The sequence below is a fragment of the Chrysemys picta genome, chromosome 7, assembly GCF_011386835.1.
Source record: "Chrysemys picta bellii isolate R12L10 chromosome 7, ASM1138683v2, whole genome shotgun sequence".
In the NCBI taxonomy this organism is placed as follows: domain Eukaryota; kingdom Metazoa; phylum Chordata; order Testudines; family Emydidae; genus Chrysemys; species Chrysemys picta.
In genome coordinates, this window is record NC_088797.1 from 4,524,845 (window position 1) to 4,546,952 (window position 22,108).

A 22,108-nucleotide genomic window follows, 5' to 3' on the forward strand; every position below is an offset into this window, starting at 1 on the left:
GGGATGTGTGGGAAGGGGGAGGGGGTTTGGCAGGGAGTTTGGGGATAGGAGGGGGTGCAAGGGTGAGGGCTGTGGGGCTGAGGATGAGAGGTTCATGATGCAGGTGGGGGCTCAGGGATGGAGCAGAGGATTAGGGTGCAGGGGATGAGGATTGGGGCTGAGGATGAGAGGTTCATGATGCAGGAGGGGGCTCAGGGCTGGAGCAGAGGATTACGGTACGGGGGGATCAGGGCTGGGGCTGGGGATAAGGGGTTGGGGCGTTGGAGAGGCTCGGGGCTAGGGTGGAAGGGCAGGGTAAGGGCAGCCTGTCTTGCCTTTAGTGGATGGGGGGCACTAGGACCCGGGGGCAGCAGACAGCAGTTGCTGCCAGCTCTGGCAGTACAAGCAGGCAAGAGAGAGGCAGGCAGGCAGAGGGGGGGGGAAACCAATGGGGAGGGGATGCGCGGAGGGGAGGTGGCAGGTGGAGGCCGGGAACCCATCCAACCCTCCCCCTGCTCCCTGACTGCCCCCCGGGACTCCCCTTACCATGCCCATGTGTAGGCAAAACAGGCTGCAGGCAGCAGGGGGGAGCAGGGGAGGGTTCTGGCTGCTAGAGGCCAATGGGAGCGGCTCAATCAGGCCCAGCCACCCAATCAGCAGCCACACTCTGCATGGAAGGGAGGGAGAGAAGGGAGGGGAAAAATCCTGGACCTTTTAACCTTGTTACCAATTCCTCCCGGATGGCTATTTAAAGACACAAAAACCGGACAGGTCCGGGGAAATACGGACGGATGGTAACTCTATAATAAACATTCCCTGTGGAAGTAAGAGTTTAGTTCATTCAGGCTGGAATGCTGATAACCAATGGCATCTGTATTTTGGTGTACGGACTACCAGTTTTAGCCAAAAGTCCTTGATGAAAAGTACAAATCCCATACAGGCTCCACTTTGGCTTTTCTTAAAGATGTAACAGTTCATATATATAAAAATGTCAGGGTCAACAGCAACTCAAAACATAAGAACATAAAAATTAAAACATTAATGAAATCTAAAAAAATTAAAATGATGGATGCTGCATCATATTTGCCTTCTTTGAAGAAGGAAGCACATTTTCTAGCTAGAGGAGGCTGGCAAACAAAACCACAAGATAAAATAATGTCTATGGCACACTTCTCTTGTGAATCAGCAATAAAGGTGCACCTTTTGCTTCATGTGTAATGAATGGCAGGCTCTCACCCTGAAAATCTTTACTCATCCGTGCAGTAACTGATGTTCGAGATGAGTGTCCCTGTGGGTGTTCCACTCCAGGTGTCGGTGCGCCCCTACGTATTCACTCGGAGATTTTTACAGCAGTACCAGCACAGGCTTCGTGCACCAACCATGCCCCAACAGCGCACATGCGTGACTGGGCTCCTCGGTTCCTTCTCTACAACAGAGACCGCTCCAACTCAGGGTGGGTAGTGGAGCACCCACAGGGACATGTCCCTGTGGGTGCCCCACTCCAGGTGAGTGAAAAAAATTCTGATGACCTCTAGTGCCCATTTGTCTGTAGTGATGGCCTGCCAGTTGTGGTAGAAAGGGAGCAAACGGTGCCCCAAAATCTGGATAGGTAGTATGAGCGCTGGAGTGGGTGAGAGGTCTTCTATACCCTCGTCCAAGGCTTCAAATCTGCTCGTTAGGTGGAGGGGGTTGGGACAGTGCTGACAGCATGGGGCGGCGTTGCTGGTGCCTAGGTCTCTGGCGTTGTTGATCATATGGCCTGTGGTGATGTTGAGTGTAGGCCAGATATCATGAGCACTGATAAGGCTGATACCTATATTGTCTCCTTCTAGTTGATGGTGTGTAGATGTTTAGGGATCTGAGTGTTGCTCTGGAGTCCTTCATGGTGTGCAACACTTTGTTGGTCTTTGTAGCGAATAACTTCTCTCCATCGAAGGGGAGAGCTTCCACGGTATTTTGAATGTCGCGTGGGAAAGAAGAAGATGTAAAGCATGAAGCCTGATGCATAACGATGGCCGTCGCAGTGGACCTGGCAGCCACGTTAACAGCATCGAGGGCAGCCTGTACTGCTGTGCGAGAAAGGATTTGTCCCTCAGAGACTACGGCTTTGAATTGCTCTCTCTTGTCCTCTGGAATGTCATTAATAAAGTTCATGAGTTTCCCGTAATTTCTGTGGTCATATTCGATCAGTAGGGCCGTGTAATTAGCCACCTTGAATTGCAGTGTAAATGACGCATAAACTTTTCGACTGAGTATATCTAGTCTTTTACTGTCCTTGTCAGAGGGGGTGGACCGGGAATGCTGCTGTTTGTTCCTTTGGTTGGCTGCTTCAACCACTGGTGAATTTGGTGCTGGGTGTGTGAAAAGGAACTCTGAGCCCTTGGATGGGACATAGTATTTCCGGTCTGCGTGTTTGCAGGTAGGTGTTATAGTGGCTGGTGTCTGCCAGATATTCTTAGCAGGGCCCAGAATGGCTGTGTTAATAGGGAGGGCAATCTTGGATGTGCTGGAAGGTTGTAATATGTTGGTCAGCTCATGCTGATTTTCCGACACCTCTTCCAGAGTAATCTTGAGTGCATCAGGCACTCTTTTGCAGAGGTCGTGAAAATGAGTAAAATCATCTGTTATTATTGGAGGTGGGGGCATAATAGTCTTGTCCAGGGAGGGTAGGGTGACCAGATAGCAAATGTGAAAAGTCGGGACAGGGAGTGGGGGGTAATAGGAGCCCATATAAAAAAACCCCAAATATTGGAACTGTCCCTATAAAATCGGGACATCTGGTCACCCTAGGTGAGGGAGCTGAGTTGTTATTGGTCGGGAAGTGTCAGGTGCCCCCTTTTCCATGTGCAGGGTTGCAGGTTGTTCTTGTCCTTCAGTCGCAGAAATGTGCAGAGGCTCAGGAGGAGATCTGATGTCACCACTTCTGGGGCTGTGTCAGTCACTAGGGTGTCTCCATGGGCTCCAGCAATGCCACTGTCCGGAGAATGGCAGGGGTGGTCCCACCCACGGGTGTCCATACCAGGGTGGTAGGGCCTTGGAATACGAGAAGAGGCAGGCAACTTTAAGTCTGAAGCCTCGGCACCGGAGCAGTGTGCATCGGCAGCAACCGAGATACGGGCAGTGCTGGAGGTGTCCGGAGTGTGGTACGTACTGAGCCGCGGAGCAGTCGGCACTGACGAGACAGACCTGCTCGGAGATCGTTTGGAAAGTGGTTGGTCTCTATGAGGCGAGGAGAGTGGCTGTTTTTTTCCTGATTTTTAATTTTTTGCTGACCTAGGCGGACATTGTCTTGAGGATGACTAAACACCTGGGTCGGAGGGAGGTCTGAGGCACTTCTGCGTTAAGATTAATTGAGCCTCATGTCTCTGTCCTTTCATGCCCTAGTCTTTAACAGTGAACTCCCCCAAACAGGGAACACATTGAGAGTGGCTGTCCGAGATAGGAATGGCGTCTCTACACGGAGTGCATCTCTTAAAACCTGGTGAGCCAGGCACAGTACGAACTGTCTAACTAACTGACAGGAAAAACGGGAAGGGGAAAAAAAAAAACTTTTTTGTTGTTGTTGGAGAGAACGGGGAAAGGAGAGTTAAAACTTATCTACCAATTACTGGGTAAAACTGTGTGGAAACTAGCCAAAACGAAAAATTTTTGAACGAATCTGCTGAGCTCTGTCTCAGGCTGGGGACGGTAGAGAAGGAACTGAGGAGCCCGGCTGCGCATGCGCACGCACTATTGAAGCATGGTTGGCGTGCGAGGCAGGCACCCGTTCGGGCGTGTGCACGGCCCGTTCGGGTATTGCTGTAAAAATCTCCGAGTGAAGGTGCAGGAGCGCACCGACACTTGGAGTGGAACACCCACAGGGACATCTCTCGAAGGAGAAGGATTTTTATTAATATTTAGTCACAATGGTGAAATCCTTTCTTCATTGAAGCCAGAGGGAGTTTTGCCATTGACTTCAGAGGGGCCAGGATTTCATGCATTGACTTCGGAGGGGATACAGTTTGCAGGACTGTGCTCTAAACCTCTATGATGGTGCTTTTTTGTTCAGATAAGAAACTTGCTGTAAGCTTCACATTAAAAAACCCTTATAATTCTTACATCATATACGAGGTTTTAACATCTGAACTCACATCATATTCGGGCAACCCAAATTAAGTAAAAAAAAAAAGTCAGACGAAAATGCTTATTTTTGTTGTTACCGCCTTAAAAGTCTTGGAAAATCGGTCTGGAAATGTGTGTTTGCTATATTAATTGTGTACAGATGCGGAGTGCAATCTGAAACTTTCAGCTTCTAGTTCAAGCAATGATTTTCAGCTGTGTTTTCTTCAGCCTTTGAAACAATCATTGTGGCACAGTCATCTACAAAAAATGGTGTGCTTGGAACTAATCTTAAAAATCATAGAAATACGAGATGGAATTGACTTATTAGGTCATCTAGTTCATCTTCCTCATCCCTCCACTGGGATTTGTGTTGCTCTCTGGAGAAAGAAAATCTGAAGATTTGGGAATCAGAGGAAAAGTGGGCCTCCTAGCGTAACTCAGGTTCTGACCTTTACACAATAAAGCTGTTCAGTTTGAGTTTCATTTAAAAAGTGCCAAGACTCTCTAGTGAATCAAGGGAGAAAACTGTCTTTCATCCAAATGGATATTGCTTCAAAATGAATAATCCCCAAAATTAGCAAGCAAAAGTCACAAAATCATTTTCTCCTTTGACATTAATACAGATGCTACATCATTAACAGGGAAGACCATTACATTTGAAAAAGCAGGGATTAAAAGAGGTCTAGGATGTCCTCTCAGCAAACTAAGGAATTGCATGAAGGGTTACAGAAGGGTTGCTGGGTTTTCTAACCAGCAAACACTAGGCAAACCCTCACTTGCAAGGAAAGGGAGGGCCCCTCCCCGGAAATCCATGCTGCCGGCGGGGAGAAGGGGGGCTGCTCCCCCGGAGCCGCTGCCGGCAGGGAGAGGGATGTGGGGAGTCCTCTGGCCCCAGCCCTGGGGCAGCCTGCACCCCAAACTCATCCCCAGCCACACCCCAGAGCCCACACCCCCAACTGCAGCCCTCACACCCCAACACTCTGCCCCAGCTCTTGAGCCCCCTCCCACACCCTGAACCCCTCAACCTCAGCCCCAAGCCGGAGCCCGCACCCCCAGTCAGAACCCTCACCCCAAGCCCGAGCCCCCTCCCACACTCCGAACCCCTTGGCCCCACCCCGCCACATATCACCTCCATACTGGTGCATCTAATTCAATTCATTCCGCACATGGATATAAAAAATGAGAGCGAACATTGCTCCTAACTGCCAGAGGGATGGAAGCAACTGGAGACAAGGAAATGGAAAACACAGTCTGGGACTAGGTTTTAGTTAGCAGTAGAGGAAATCAGATTGCAGCAGGAGTAAAGCTAGCATAAAAGCTTGATGGACATCCTATTGATCACTAGGCTAATGGCAACTGGGCTTCAGCTGAGGGACTTTTTTTTTTTTTTAAATCTCTGTCTTCAAATGGCATCCAGTGAAGAGAAGAAAAACATATCATAAGAGCTTTTGGTATGCAGCGAACATGCTGGAAACAACGGTAGTCATGGGTAATATAAGTGCGTATGTAGGTGGATTCAGCTGCTTTGTATCACATGGCTATAGTACATACCATGTGAAAGGCAAGGCACTTCTGGATAATGGACGCAGAGTGAAAAATGTGCTTACTGGTATACTCATATGTGAGCAAGAGCATTCCCGGTTAGTGCTCACAGACGGGGAAGAGCCTCTCATGCGGGAGGTAGATCTATTTCTCTCTACAGAGAGATGCTGCTCTAGCTCCAAGCTTTTCAAAAATGGGAGCCTAAAGTTTGACTCCTAAATCCTGATTCAGGGACCCAAGTAAGTGGCCCGATTTACAAAATTGCCAAGCAGCCAGAAGTTCCAATGGGAGCTGGCTGCTTATTTAAATACCTAGATATGGATTTCGGAGTCTAAGTTTAGGAACCCATTTTGAAAACTATGCATAGACATATGTCTAAGAACCAATATATATACATATACAGACGCCCCCGACCTACACAATCGTTCCGTTCTGGAAAGTCTCGCGTAACTCCAATTTTGCATAACTCGGAAATGTATACCCGTACGTTACGCAAAAATTTCTGCAACTCAAAAATCTTATTTCTGGCTTATGGAACTTTTTCCATAAGTGCGAATTCGCATAAGTCGGGTCTTGTGTAACCTGGGGAGCGTCTGTACACACAATGGTATAGTAGAAAGATTTTATCAGCATGAGTTTGGAATGGTCACATTACTCATGAGTGACAGAACCACGTATCAGTTATTCAAGTTATCCCAAACAAATGCTGAAACAGCTTTTCTACTACCCGGTGCCAGTATGTACAGCTGATGTAAGTTGGTGCCAACATCATCTGACAACAGTGAGGTACCATGAGTTGTCCTTTGCATGTATGACACATTAGCCTGCTTAAATAACTGCAGCTCTCTGGTGCCTTCCACTACCTTGATGGCATTGGTTTCTATAGTCAGCCCACACCAGAGTGAAACTGGCCCGTATGAAATGGTGCATAACATACCATCTTTTCCGCTTCTGTGTTTGTACTATATTTGTACTATAAAACACCCGAAATACGTACTAACATGCCCGATAGGTAACTGGGCAGCTAGGCTGGGTAAACAAATTCAGGATTTCCTATTGGGCAGGGCGACTGAAACGTTGATAACTGCTGATTTGAGGCCAAGATTAATCCAAGAAAGCTGTTCAGTGCTGATGATATATGTACGCTGGGGACCCTGCTTACTACTTCCTCACACAGCCACTTACTAATTTGATTTTGGTTCCAGGTGCTGGAAGCCTTGTTTTGCAAATTAAGTAATAGTTTGCAGAGCTGAGAAATCCCATGTCCTTGGAATTTCTCTTAAACAGTCATTTAGATCCAAGTTTTCTCAAGGAGAGCTGATGGGAGCTAAGCACTTTTGGAAAATCTGGCCAGTAGAGTCTATTGTTTTACATTTTACCCATAAATCCTACATGCAGCGGTTCCACTATCTCTTGTGCATGGTGGGACATGAACAAGTGCCCCCATTGGGCTCATTATATCCCCAGGAGCAGTCAGAGAGGTCTTTGAGCAGGCCCCTAGGCAGCTCCTGCGATTCAACTGGCTCTGTTCATAAAATGTTCCCGTGCCACTAAAAGAGTAACGAGAGAAGGAAAAAGGACACACCGCAGGTTCTGGTGCAAAGGAAGGAGAGGAAAGAGAAAAGCGATGGCATCACACGCCATTTCCCACCAAGAACAAGGATATATAACTCACCAAAATTCAGAGGCAAATTTCTAGAGTTTGCCTTGCCTCTCAAGTAACCCACCAAGGCATGTAATAAACCACTTTGCTCACCCCCAATGACTAGCTTGGGCTACAGGGAGAAAAGTGTATTTAAAAAAATGAGGCGGCTTGGGGCGGATACTGTAGGATCTCTCTGGGTCTTTCCTGGTGTGGAGAGAGTCCAGAGGGAATTTTGTCTTGGCCCTTTCTTAAAATCCTAGGGAAAACGCCGTTGGGTCTTTTTGTCTCTCAAACGTTGCCAATCAGAGCTGTGCACAATGTTTACCTCGTGCCACTGGCATTTTCATTAGCAGCTTTGGTATGAGCTCCGCCTGCTTTTGAGACTCTCAGCTGACAGAGATGGTTTGCGCACCTAGCCAGTCTTCCCACTCAGGACTAGAATAGCAGGGAGTGCTGCCGGTCAGGATTTAGATTCAGAGGCCTGTGAGAAAAGACTTATCTCCCATGATAACAGTTGTCACCTCCCCATCACCAGCCCCTTGATGGAATGAAGCATGGGGCAGCCGGTGGAAGGGGAGAATGGGGTGGTGCTAGGTATTGCAGGGGAGAGGAGCGGAGAACAGCAAAGAGGAGGGTGGGGGAAGACGGCAGCAGGGAGAGGGCATTCCGTTTGGTGGTTCACATCTAGCCCCTTTTAACCAAACGGAATTTTCCTTTCGCGAGCCAATAGATTGCAGCAGCGCCCAGCTCTGCACTAGGTGCTCAAGACCTCGGCACAGCACAGAGCAGAGCCAAGCTCCGGAATCCCTGCAGAGGTTTCTCCAATCGCTCTCTGGGGCCCTGGACAAGAAAGCGCTTTATTTCCATCATTCCCAAAACTGGCCCCCGCCCCCTTGCTTAAGAGACAAGAAAAGACCAACACATGAGGGGACAGGGTGTCAGGGAAAGGGAAGAGGAGAAGGTTGAGTGGGGACATGGAGGCACAAAAGGAGTAAAAAGTGAAGAGGAAATGAAAGGATGCTAAAATGCATCCTCTTTCCTCTCTCCCGCTTTTCTTTTATCTTCTTCACGCTCTCTAGTCCAGGGGTTCTCAAACTGGGGGTTGGGACCCAAGATTATTACATGGGGGGTCGCGAGCTGTCAGCCTCCACCTCAAACCCCGCTTTGCATCCAGCATTTATAATGGTGTTAAATATATCAACAAGTGTTTTTAATTTATACAGGGGGTCGCACTCAGAGGCTAGCTATGCGAAAGGGGTCACCAGTACAATAGTTTGAGAACTGCTGCTCTAGTCGATGTAGGTCTTTATAACATATCACCGCAGTACCTGAGTATTCTCCAGTCGTGCAGCAAGTGACATGACTAACATCCCTGACATGTGACTCATTCTCTCTCACCTCCCCAGCTGCTGTCCCTGCACGTTCTCACCCATCACCAACTTCTGCTCAGGCTCCCTTTCTTCTTTCCCCACCAATGTTTCTTGAAAGTATTTTAAAGGCTCCTTCCCTTCCCCCGCACCCCCATCTATGCTTTTCAGTTCCCCTTCTCTCTTCATTAATGCTGCCTTTCAAAAGGGAGGTCCTTTTCCATCATCCTTGTTTTTCTTTCCTAGAATACCGTATTTCCAAAGACACGACAGGAAGGATGAGATGATGGATACATACCCAAAACGGCCCTGGACCAAATAAACACTATGCACATATTTAACTCCCATTATCTTCAACGGGACTTGAGCATGTGCTTATGGGCTTTGCTTAAATAGGCCTACCTGCTGTTCATTTGGTGCAGGGTGAAGCTCTGTATATGTTTCTCATCTGGAAATAAATGAAGGAAGCTTTCCCTATGCAAGTTCTAATGATCCCTTCTGGCCTTGATATCTATACATTTATGAATGTACGTTCTCCACATTTGTTGACTTTTCATGAGAACAGTGCTGCAACGGAGCAGAGAAGAACGTGCAGGAGAGGGAGAGAAACTTACGTTGGTTTCGAAGCTTCTGCCTGGTCAGTCTGCAGTTTCTCTCCACCTTCTACTTCCATAGTGCAATAAACGATGCGGTTTGGAGCTAAGGATTTTAGACCCTGCACTTCCATTATGACGACCTATGGAGTGAAGAGAGGAAGTGTAAGGAAAGTACTGGGCAACACAACAGCAAATTAGCTCTTTCAGCTGAAGCTCTTTCATTAGGGTGACCAGATGTCCAATTTTATAGGGACAGTCCCGATTTTGGGGTCTTTTTCTTATGTAGGTTCCTATTACCCCCCATCCCCTGTCCTGATTTTTCACATTTGCTGTCTGGTCACCCTATCTTGCATCAGGGAGACTGCCCAAATATATACAGACGCTCCCGACTTATGCAAGTGTTCCATTCCGGAAGTGACAGAACGCCTTGCGTAAGTCGAATTTTGCGTAAGTTGGGAACGTACACCCGACAAGTACGTCAAAAAAAACCCTTACGGGATTTACGGAACTTTTTCCGTAAGTCCAGATTTGCATAAATCGGGTTTGCATAACCCGGGGAGCATCTGTATGATATGGGTCTGCTCTTGTGGGGTACTGAATGCCTTCAACTTCACAACACAGTAAGACCAATAAATAATCCCTGTGAGGGGCTGAGATACAACCAAGAAGCCACCCACAAAACATCAATAATCCATATCACTATCAGCGCTGCCATTTGGACTCACCTTCTGCTAATATTTTTGCAAATTCTGTCAATCCCAGTTCTTTCCATCACCCACACTAGCAGAATGTGGCTCTCTGTCCCTTTCCAATGGCTAGGCCACATAGAGACTTATCAGTCTGCTACTTTGGGTAAGCTAATGGAACTGATCCCTTAGCTCAAGCAGGAGAAGCTTATGTGTTTAGGTCCAGAGAGCAAGGGTTCAGTCCCTGTAGATGACTCATCAACGAGTGTCATTATACAGGAAGTGCAGTAGGATGATGCACGTGTTTGTTTACGACACAATATATATAATTTCCAACCTTAAGTTCGTCTTATCAAAACTTTTTAGAAGGAATTTCCTTTTTCCTTCTTTTAATGTTGATGAATCATCATGTTAACAATGTGTCTTCATCAAGAAATCACATGGATGTTTCTGTTCTTCTTATAACTAGAGATGCAGCGTATAAGTTAAAATTTCAAATTCCATGCTATATATTCCCTGATACATTGTCATTCGCCTGCAGATTCTCTCATACGTACAGAGATCTCTGCAGACTCTCTGATGAATCAATGTTTCTTGGCCAAACTTCTGCTGTGCAAATGTTTTGTGCATATGAATGGATTGCTCACCCTCTAGAACTTCAAAGCGCCACTTACAATTCCTTCGGAATCGGTTTCAGTAGGGATAAACATGCTAAACAACATTGTCATGAACAGCTCGTTTATGAATGGCACATATTTTTCTTACAAGTAGGTCTAGTGCTTTGTGACATTTCACTGTTTCTTGATACCTGTGCACATAATAGTTATGCCCTGTTTGATGTCGACATCAAAGACATTAGCCCTGGATTCATACACAACCAAATTTCCAATAAGGCTGAACTGAATATTGTGAATATCGTAAAGCCAATATTACCTTAGATATTTTAAACGCTGAATTCAGTGATATTGTAAACAGTGGTGTAAGTTGCATGTTGTTAAATTGGGGTAATGGTGAAAATTGGTGTAACTTACACAGCACAGGGGATATTTAGCAAAAAAAACAATAGAAAAGAATGGAGGAAATGGTAAATATAAATCCTCTTTATTTCATTTTACATCTTTTTCCACTCTGTGTATGCTCAAAAGCTTGTTTCTTTCACCAGCAGAAATTGGTCCAATAAAAGATATTACCTTGGCCACCTTGTCTCTCTGAGGAATAAAGTGACATCTCTACTTAGCAATAATCAAACGCAAAGACACCTAAAGCACAAGGTTTTAGTAGTTTAGGAACCAGTAATAAAGTCTCTATGAAATTACACTGATGAATATTTCTATCCCAGAAGTTCTATTTTTGATTAAAAAACCCACATAACCCTATTATTGCAAAAAGCAAAGAGAATGAAACTTTGCAATTCCCTGAAACAGAGTGTTTTTAGGTAGTATAGAGAAAGGAGGCATCCAGATTAGTCCCTGGATTAATTCCACCCAATTTCAGTGGAGTTGCCCTGCAAATGAATTTAGCTCATGGCTTCTACACTTGGTACAAACATTGCGACACTGTGAAGATGCTAGTTAATTACACTACTGTTTGAGCGACTTGATACAAACTACCTTGAATTTCACATTAGTATAATCTCCATAGATTGTTCTAAGAAGATGGGAGAAATCTAAAAGGGCATATTATGACGCTTGGTAAAAGCCTTTTATAATTGTTTCCTAAAAGGGAAGAAAGCCCCGCTTGGGGATTAGGAAATCCTTTTACTGACCTCTGCCCCTCAAGCTGTTATTTTAATATCTACTCTCATGGCTCAAACTGGCTAGGCATTGATTGGGGTGATTCTTAATCACACTAATTCAGCACATTATATGTTCAAATGGAGACAGTCTGTAGCTTTTACCTCCAAGGAGAAGGACAGCACCACATCGGACTTTGAAAGCTGGTTTTCATTTTCTTCTCCCAGGTCAATGATTGAGGTGTTGTGGCTGCGTTTTAGCTTCTGTAACTTGAACTCCGAGCCGCCTTTGGACACTGGCATGCTTTCCAAGTTTGCCATCAGCAGGTTGACAGAAGACTTCAGCTCCTCGATAAACATGTTTTCCATTTCTTTGGATACAAATTTCGGAAATTTACGCTCCTTGGATTAAAACAACAAGAAAAATGTATTAAGATTTAATGGAGACTCAAGAGTCGCTTGTTGGATTGTCACACCACATGAGTGATCTGGTTATGTCTCCACATGCATTTGGAAAGTGCCTTGTACATGGAGAACTACCACCATCCATAACAGCTGTCTCCCAAGCCCCTTGGATGGATACATTACCTTTAGCAACTGGCTGAACCAGTGCCTGGCATTTATGTGATAAACTGTAGCTTCCTGTATGCATTTCTCAGATTCACATTCATTATCTGTTCATACAGCTTGTCTCCTATATATATCAGTATACACGCCCTGGCCCACATCCTCAACTGGTGTGTGTTGCCATAGCTACACTGAAGTTAATGGAGCTTTGCCAAATTTACACAAGCGGAGGAATGGCACCCGGGTTTTTCTCCCCTCTTTGAAATGACAGATTCCTACTTAGAGATCTCCTCAGGCCGAATTCTAAAGTCCAACCTGGAGCTGATCACAGCCAACCCCCACCTAACCCAAGAGCCTCGTGATATTTTCAGAATTGACCCAAGCCCGACACTTGCATGGGAACCCGTGTCAGCCCTGCAGACTGGTCTTTGGGGCTCAGCCCGTTGGGCACTTCCCACTCCCGATGCCTGTGATCTGTCTCTGCGTGTGAGGTTGTCATGGTGGTGTCTGTATGTGCTACTCCTACCGGCCACCGGTGCCTTGCTGCACAACTAGTTAGCACACTGTCTCTGCGGCCCACGCAGAGCGGAGAGAGGTGGCAACAGCCAGCAGGAGTGGGGCAGGCAGCTGTCGTGCTGACCCCATGGGCGGGAGGAGGTGATCATAGACGACCCGGCCCAGGGAGCCTCGGGTTGTTTTTCATGCACAGCCTGAACCCAGCGCTTGTAGTCAAGTGCTGTCGGGTGGCAGGGCTCTACTCTGCCTGGTCCCAGCTGGCATGTGCACCAGAAGCGTCTTCTCCTACATGCAGCTCTGTCAGGTCACCTTTATTACGATCTGCAACGCTCCAGAAAGCCGTGGGAATTTCCTGCCTAGCTGCATAGCACCAACACAACAGGATTTATTCTCACAATGCCCCCGCAGAAGGGTTCCAAATGATTATCGTCCCCTTTTTACATGGCTGGGACAGAGGCACCGAGAAGTGATTTGTCCAAGGTCACCCAGAGTCTGCAATACAGCCAGGAACTCCGCAGTGCCAGGCCAGTGCCCTTCCCCCGAGCAAGCCTTGCCAGTTGTGCCCTGCTGTGCGTTGGGTTTGTATAGGTGGCCAAATATCTGCCAGTGATTTGGGCGAGGCCATCAATTTCACTTGTGACGTCATCCAGGCTTTGACTCCAGGTTTCCCTGCTGTTGTCTTAAACACCCCCTGGTTGTCTCATTCTGGGTCTGAAGTGCTAACGGGGATCTAGGCCACGGGAATGCAGTGTGTGTGGTCCCAGTGGGAAGCTGCATCTCAGGAAGGGGTTGGTGTTAGGCACAGCTCCCTCCCAGAGGGCACTGCTACCATGGGATGGGAGTTTAGAGGTGACTGACTAAGCTTTATCATCCCAGTTAAAAGCTCAGGATCCTAAGACCTAAGTCCTGGTCGCTGCACTGAGCCCAAGCAATGGGCAGCAGATGGGCTAACCAAGTATTCCCTCCCAGGCCATGGGCAGGCAGGAGAGGTCTCGGGGCAGCAGTAGCCTCCATAGCCCCCCCACTCTCATCCATAGCAGGAGAAGGGTTTGTGCAGATCCACCAGCCCTGGGTCTCACCTGCCTGTCAGCGCAGATGCAGCCCTGGTAGAGCAGAGCTCTGTAGCTCAGAAGGGGTGTGGGAACTCCGTGTGGGCTCCCTGCATGCTTCCCAAACCCCTGGGACACACACTCGTTCCACTCCACTGTGCTAGGAGAGGGCAGGGCCTGCTACTAAGTCATTAACAAAATGAGGAATAAACATTGTGGCGGGAAATGGCTGAAGCAGTGAATGATTCTAGTCTCCTCAGCACCTTCCCTGCAATTTCTTTGCAACAAACTGGCCAAGCAGGTAATTCAAAGGGCAATCTCTCTCTCAGGCCAAGATTTTCAGAAGGCCTACACCCGCACTTGAGGCCTGATGTCAAAAGACTGCTCAGCTTCCATCTAGGCACTTCAGTGGGTGACTAGATTTTCGAGAGCTCAGCACGTCGTCACAATGGGAGCGTCTGGGTGAGGGCACCTGCGGTAAAACTTTCAAAGGCACCTAAGGATATGTCTACACTGCAACAACAACAAAACAACTGACTCTGGCTCGCACTCCAGGGCTAGAAATAGCAGTGTAGACATGCCAGTTCAGGCTCTGAGACCCACCTGTCTGCCAAGTTTCAAATCGCAGGCTCCTATACTGAGTAGTAATGCCTACATGGCTAAGATCAGCCCCGAGTCAGTTGACCCAGGCTTTGAGACTCACTGCCGTGGAGGGTTTTTTGTTTTGTCAGTGTAGACGTACCCTAAATGACTTAAGAGCCCTCATCCCACTGACTTGCAATGGCTCCTGCGTGCGAAAGTCACGTTTGAGAATGGGAGATAGGCGCTTTTGGAAACGTTATCCCAACAACACTGCAGGTACTGAACGCTTACACTCCGGCTCTGAGCTCCTGTGAAAATCTGTCCCTAAGTGTTTCCTAAGTTAGTGACAACAGACCAGAATCTACCCCCAGATTCATTTGGTACAACTTCAGTGACAGAAATGGGTGCCAGCCAGGGGCGGCGCCAGCCTCTTCCCGGGGGGAGGGAGTGGGGCTGAGGTGGGTTAGACAGAAAATTGGGGAGGCTGTGTCCCCACTTGCCATGAGGCCTCACCTCCTGCTCCTCCTAAATTCTGGTCCCACCTCCTCCTCTTCCCTCCCCCCTAACAGCCCAGGGGGCAGCGGCCACAGGGGGCAGGGCCCAGGTGGGTCAGTCCAGGCAGCTGTGGGGAGTCCCGGACCTTCCAGCTGCCCTGGGCAGCACATCTCAGCAGGTGGGGACATGGACCGGGGCTGCTCTCAGGCAGGCTTACCTCCGTGCTGCTGCCGGTGGGGGCACTGCCACTGACGGAGCTGGGCGCCTGGCCAGCCACCACCACTCTCTCCCCTCTGCCTTCAAAGCTGGGTGGCTGGCAAGTGGCGGCTGCTCCAGAGGGTGGCTAAGGCACCTTTTGGGGTGATTACAGCCACTGCAAGCCCCCCAGGTGCCGCCTCTGGTGCCAGCAGCATAGGGGCTGGAACTAGGGGTGTGGAGGGTGCTGCTGCACCCCCTGGCTTGAAGTGGTTGTCATTATAAACAGGGTTTGCAGTTTGGTTCAATGGCTCTCAGCACCCCCACTACACAAACAGTTCCAGCACCTCTGGCCAGCAGCTCACTAATTAAAAAGCCATTGCCAAGCAGCCTTTTACTCACAATTAGGGTGCCCAGATGTCCCGATTTTATAGGGATAGTCCCGATATTTGGGGCTTTTTCTTACACAGGTGCCTATTACCCCCCACCCTCTGTCACGATTTTTCACACTTGCTGTCTGGTCCCCCTACTCACAATGTCTATGTTTTATTATTTTACTACCCAAGGGTTCAAATCCAAGACTATCCGCCCCCTTCGAAGAAACTAGCCTCTAATTCGAGGACTGTCCTAAGACATCTGATGCATCTGTCCATCCCCCTAAGTCACCTCCAATTTGACTGTTTTATAGGGGGCACCAGTAACTGTGTGAGGCATAAGCTATCCGGCCAGAGTTCACTACCAGAAAAAGCTCTAAATACAGAACTGTGGAGACGACTTGAGAAATACCTTCTCGCTCCAGGGCTGACAGTTCATAATGACACCATAAAAAGAGGTTCATAAAATGCACCCTGGAAAAGAAAACAAGACCATGTTTCTGCCAGGAAACCTTCTTAAGGCTGTAGAAGAAATACAAACAGCAACACAGGCTGGCAGAGTGTATCGGAGAGTACTCAAGGGTTTATTCATTACAAACACATTTCAAAGCAACACTTGTGCCAGGCAATTAAAATGCAGCCTTCAATCTCAAATCTCCGTCTTCAGAAACTATCCTCTCAAGTAAATTATTCCTGGCATAAGACAAACTATCTAATTGTGTTGTTTGATGGCCCATGCATTACATGAGACAGAGACCACCCATAAAAAAAAACCCAAATGGTTTTTAAATGGTGGGAGATATTGTTGAAAGCACTGATGCTCAAACAATGTCCCATCACTGCACTACTCATCTCTCCCACAGTACCAGCTTCTGCACAGCTTCCATACATCACATTTCAAATGCAGTAACTATCAGAAACAAAATCTCACTGTTTGTCACCAGTAGCTTCTCCATCAATGCCCAAACCCTGTAGTTCTTGGACAGACGAGACTCCCACTGAAGTGGGTGGACACATCTGTGAGACAGGTTGAAAATCTGAGGTGTATATGTGAGGCGGCTCAGAGGAGGAACAAATTGGATGGATATTCATGGGGTGATGGGAGGGTCGATAGATGGTTGGCAAGTGGGGTGAGCAGGACAGATGTAGAGGGTGGAGAGTTGAGGCACTTTGGAAGTGGGACAAGATGGATTTATCTGTGTGTTAGGTTATCAGGTTCTAGGACATTGTATGGAGATGTAGGGTTATTCTGTTGACTCACCCTGACAGGAGGACCAGGTGAGTCTCACTAAGTCCAAGTCAAAGAAAAAAGACAAGAGGAGTCTCTAAGGCTAAAGGGGAGGTAAGAGGAATAAAGCAGCCCAGAAACGTGCATGTTTGTTCCTTTAAATGCTCAAAGGAAACCATGAGATGGGGCCTGAGCTTCTCATACTGACGGCGCATGTGTGCGGTGCTGAGAACCGGTGGAGACTCTGCCCTTTCATGAGCTGTCTGGGGAGCAATGGGAGGCGGAGATCACGACGCAGGTGGGTGTGAGAAGGCAAACGTAGCAGGTGATGATACCGCAGATGAGATGTCTGGGTGGGAGCTAGTGAGTTGAGGCAGGATGGTAGGGATGGATAGCACTGGGGTCAGGCAGACAGAGCAGGAAGGAGTGAGCCCCATGTAGGAAGGCTCCCACTGCTCTCGCACAAGGGGACTGACTGGAAGAGGGGCAGGACTGTGGCCAATAGATCCTCAGCTATAGACTCCATTATGATTATGATGGCATCACCCACAGGCCTTAATCAGGCCTGGGGCTTCGCACATGCGTAAGTGCTTTGCTGAAACGGGGCCCAAAGCAGGACTTCACTGAACACCAAAAACTACATTTGAGCTGTCCTGGGCATAGGAAAAGACACACAGCTCTGCTCGAGCGTTCTGGTGTGTGGATCAGGTTACTGAGGGATCCTGGGCACAGAACTTGTTCAAGGTCCCATAGCTGGCCATTAAGTGGCTCTACAAAGACAACAGCACTGGGGCACTCCTGCCGCTTGGTCCTATTAGACTGCACAGCCTCCATCACATCTTAATTGAAAATATCCTAACTTTAATTTCTTATATGATTATAACTGAAACTCAGTGATGGGCACCTCGGTGCTGCAAAGTACTTTTTAGTGCGTTGATTGTGCACCCACAATCAATCACCATGCATGATACAATTCTGCAATATGGACCAGTAAATTAGAGATTTTTCTTTTCATAACATTAAAGACTAGCCCGGAACTGAATTACCGGCTGTGAAACTTGAGCACAGAAACTATAGAGAAGGATCCAGAAAGTCACTTGGATGCCAGCAAAAAGCAGCATCCATGAAGTTGTGAGAACCGCAAGTATCTTAGTATACAGACGCTGTAGAATTTTGACATGCTAAATTGGTGGCTAGCAGCAATCATGGAAAAGGGATTAAGTAACAATATGTACTGAATATATTATCATGACTGATATGCTGGTTTCAAATACAATTTCCCTCCACGCTCCAAAGTTGCATTTTGAAAGTTGAGCCCTGCAAAAGGGAAGTTTCGGAATATATTTGTTTTAGGAGCTTTCACATGGCCTAATCTCATAGGCCCGGTAGCAGCTTGTTTATGTTTTACTGTCCTTGGGGGAAATGAAAATGGTTTGCAAATATAACTCATGCAGTTGCACCCTCTGCTGACTGCCAGTGAGTTATGAATACTACTGCCCTCATTCGAAAATGTAGTAAACAGAAAGTTAAATAAATAAATAAATAGGTAGAACCTCTAGTATCAATACCCAAATGACCAGCTAACATTCTCAAAACCTTAGACGGTGACAATGCTTCATGCAGAATTTCTTTTAAAGAAACAAGAGAAGGTTCAATATTTTCCTTAAAATAATAGGCCACTCTGATTTAAAAGAGGGGAAGGAGAGTCAGTTTTGATTATCTATCTGCCACTAACTTGCCATATGGCTCTCAGACAGCTCATTTTCTCCATTTGTAAAATACGGATCATACCAGCTACCCTCCCAAGGATGCAGTGATGAAAATTAACTGGTTACCGTTTGTACAATGCTTTGAAAAATGCAAAGCAAATCTGTAAGGATGTGATTTACCCACAAGTGCTGCTGCTAATTAATTAATAATAGACTACAAATACATACTTTACTACCAATGATCTCAAAATACTTTACTTAGAAGCAGCTTCAAGATTGCATTCCTTGTAGAAGACTTCAAAATTCTGATATAATAACCACATTTATACTTCAGGGAATTACAGTTTACCATGGAGGGACTCATAGTGTGACTTTTCTTCTCTAGAATAAACCAGAGGGGTCAGAATTGGCAATTCATTTTGTGGCATTTTGTTAATCAAATCTGTCTTGTAAAGTCCATTCAGGATTATTTTATTATCTGGCTCTGTCAGGAAAGTATGGAGTCTTATTTGTTCAGTGATATGGGAGGGCTTTGACAGATACATAAAGAGACTGACTTTTCTGTGTTTGCAAAGAGGAGAGTGCATGGGTGTTTATCCTCAGGAATGAGGAACCCACTGACGGGGCTGGAGATATGCTGGCAGTCTGCATTTGGGGGATTTTTTTTATTCATGGAGGGAAAGGGCAAAATCAGCTGTTTCACAACACGGGCTGCTGGTGGAAGGCAGGGAATTCTGATTTGTTATTTGCATCCTGAATTGAAGTGGATTTAGTTTGCTGATTAGATGTCTACTAGTTTTTTTTGTTTTTCTCTCTTCTTCTAATGGGTTATGCTGTCCTGACTATTGACTGCAACATTTCAGTTAGATCACAGAGGCACTGAACATGGTGCTGCAGAGCAAACATGCGACGCCGCTCACATTAGGAGTTGGATATAAGACTCAGGAGATTTGGCCAAATCAGAGGTGAAATCCTGGCCCCAGTGAACTCAATGGCAAAGCTCCCAAAGCTATTGTCCTCTTTAGGTCACCTGAAACTGTGTGAGAGTTACCCTGATACCAAACAGAGAAATGACTTGCTTCAGGAAGCTGTGGTGTGGTGACAGTCTGCCCTGGCAGAGTGGTGTGGTTCCAGATGCTTTGTTGCCGAGGATAGTTTGAGGGAATGGCTCAGAGGCCTGCTGCACTGGATAGATATCAAAGGCAATTCAACTGTAACATGCGAGGAGGGTGTTGTCCCAGACTGGAGTATGAGACTAGACCAGGAGAGTGCTAGCCCACCCGTGCACAGCACTGATATTTGGCCAATTGTGGTTCTGTGTGCACTTGCAAGTCTGGAGTCATTGAGGGAAGGTTACCTACCGGCAGGGAAAGAAACAGAGGAACCAACCCCAGCTCCTAACAAAACAGCTGCTTCTAGGAAAGAAACCCAAATACCTCAGCCATTTCCAACAGCACCTCCCCAGAACCCACACTTATCCCCCAACAGGAATTTTGAGCCTGACACTAAGGCTTGGTTTACACTACCCCCCTAATTCGAACTAAGGTACGCAACTTCAGCTACGTGAATAACGTAGCTGAAGTCGAAGTACCTTAGTTCGAACTTACCTTGGTCCACACTCGGCAGGCAGGCTCCCCCGTCGACTCCGCGGTACTCCTCTCGCCGAGCTGGAGTACCGCAGTCGACGGCGAGCACTTCCGGGTTCGACTTATCGCGTCCAGACTAGACGCGATAAGTCGAACCCAGAAGTTCGATTTCCAGCCGTCGAACTAGCGGGTAAGTGTAGCCAAGGCCTAAGAAACACAGAGAGTGTCCGTAGATCCCACTAATTTCACTAGGAGCTGTGGGGGCTCAGAATCCCTGAGGCGCAAGCGCTGAGAAGAGGGGTGTATGGTGGCTCCACGGAGCTACGTATGTGCTAGTTACTACTTAGAGTTTTCTTACCTTGGCAATTTGATCTGCCATTTGAAGGCGTCCGTCTAACTCTCGTCTGATCTGCGCAGCTTGCTCGTCTGGATTATCCAGCTGTGTGGCAAAACAGAAAAAAAGGTAAACAGGATTGTTAGGATGAAAAAAGGCCACCATAGCACCACCCGGGGAGAAGCTTGTTCAGCTTCTCAGAGTGTACGACTTCATTACATCATTATTTAATATTTGTATTGCGCTAGCTCTGACAGGCACCAGTCAAGGCCCCATTCTGCAAGGCATGGTACACGCGCATATGGAGTCATTTTTCCAAAAAAAATTTAAACAAACATGCTCAGTTGAATGCATTTTGTCAGACTGCATTAGATGCCCATGTCGCTACCTCTGTGAGTAGAAATTCCGTCATGGACAGACATATGAATCCCCCTGGGCTACTGGGCCAGTTCTACATTCACGGATGTGGGAAAACCAGTATCATTGCCACTTAAAATAGCACTACTGCAGAGGGCAGCAGAAAGGAGCAAATGGGGAACATAGAGTTGGTCTCACACAGGCACATGAGTAAGGCTGAGTTGGTCAGATTATGTGATTTTATGTGACCTCTGCAACTTCAGACCCGCATGGCAGGGCTTGGGCTGTCAGCCCTGGGCAGTGGGGCTCCGGCTTCCGTGATTTATTGTTTACTGACCGCATCTTGTCCGTGACTTTTACTAAAAATACCCATGCCCAAATCTTAGCCTTACACATGAGGCATGGTGGGAATTTACTGAAGATAAACTCAGTGTATGCACTAAGCCCAAACTTCCTTACTTCTAGGGCAAAGTCTACCCTCCCTGTTCACATTATACTTTCTCCATTAGCAGTGTTACCTATAGGTCAACATTTTAGGCTTCATTCAGGCTCCTGGGGAACCCAAAGGCACAATTCTGGGATGCACTAGCCTTCTGTACAGATTCTTGACAGTAATGGCGGCATGCCTTATAGTAGCACATGTCAACCTGTAACATCAGAAGATACCTGTACCTATATAAAGAGGAAAGGAAGATGCTTTGCTGAGGAGGACAATAACGCCAAAACACACTTCACCATCCCTTTTATTTTTCAGGCTTTCACTACATTTGCTAACCCCACTCCTTTCTAGGACATAACATCCTATTCCTGTAGCATCTTCTCCTCCTATTTTTCATTTTCAGCTTCAGGTTCTGGAATACAAGCTAGGGATTCATGCTCTGGACTCTCATCAGTACTGCCATCGCAACTATTACGCACAGCAAGTGCTCCAGGTTCGTGTTTGGTCTAAAAATACTAGGAAAAGCTGTTGTGACCAGGTTTCCAGTTTGCTCAGCAGAGGACGTGACAGGCTGCTCTCGAAGTTTCAATTGCATTTTATTTTTGCTTTAAGTGCCTTGCAGTGTCCCTTGTGTCAGATCAATTTGGTCTGCTGGAGATTTTAATTAACCAATTGTGACCGATGAGGAGGGCATTTAATGGCAGCTAATAACTAATGGCTGGAGGTGAAGCCAAGGGCCTAGAATCTGGCTGGTTAGCAGATGCCTGAAAGCGCTCTACCCAGAGGTCATCAGTACTGTTATAAACCACTAAGATATGCAGGGGTAGGTAAAAGAGTAGCTACCTTTTCCATTTTTTTTTATTTACACATTTGTTGAAGTTAAAAGTCCCATCACACATTTCCAGGGACACAACATTCTGTTCTCAGCACTGCTCTTTCCCTAGCACTTAAAAGCAGAGGCCCAGTCCTGAAGTCTTTAATGAGGCAAATGTCCCAATTTGGTCTCAAGGTGTGTTGAAGATATTCTGA

The 22,108-nt window shown here is 47.0% G+C and overlaps 1 protein-coding gene across 21 annotated transcripts in view; it reads right to left on the reverse strand.

The window, feature by feature from the left end:
• The window catches only part of CADPS (calcium dependent secretion activator), a 354,315-nt gene that overhangs the window by 189,887 nt on the left and 142,320 nt on the right, over positions 1 to 22,108 (reverse strand). For all 21 annotated transcript variants that reach the window (XM_065550658.1, XM_065550667.1, XM_065550661.1 and 18 more), the window contains exons 4-6: positions 20,308 to 20,388; positions 11,814 to 12,050; positions 9,249 to 9,370 (exon numbers count right to left, since the gene is read on the reverse strand). In XM_065550658.1, the coding sequence (XP_065406730.1) occupies positions 9,249 to 9,370; positions 11,814 to 12,050; positions 20,308 to 20,388 (440 nt within the window). The remainder of the gene's footprint in view (positions 1 to 9,248; positions 9,371 to 11,813; positions 12,051 to 20,307; positions 20,389 to 22,108) is intronic.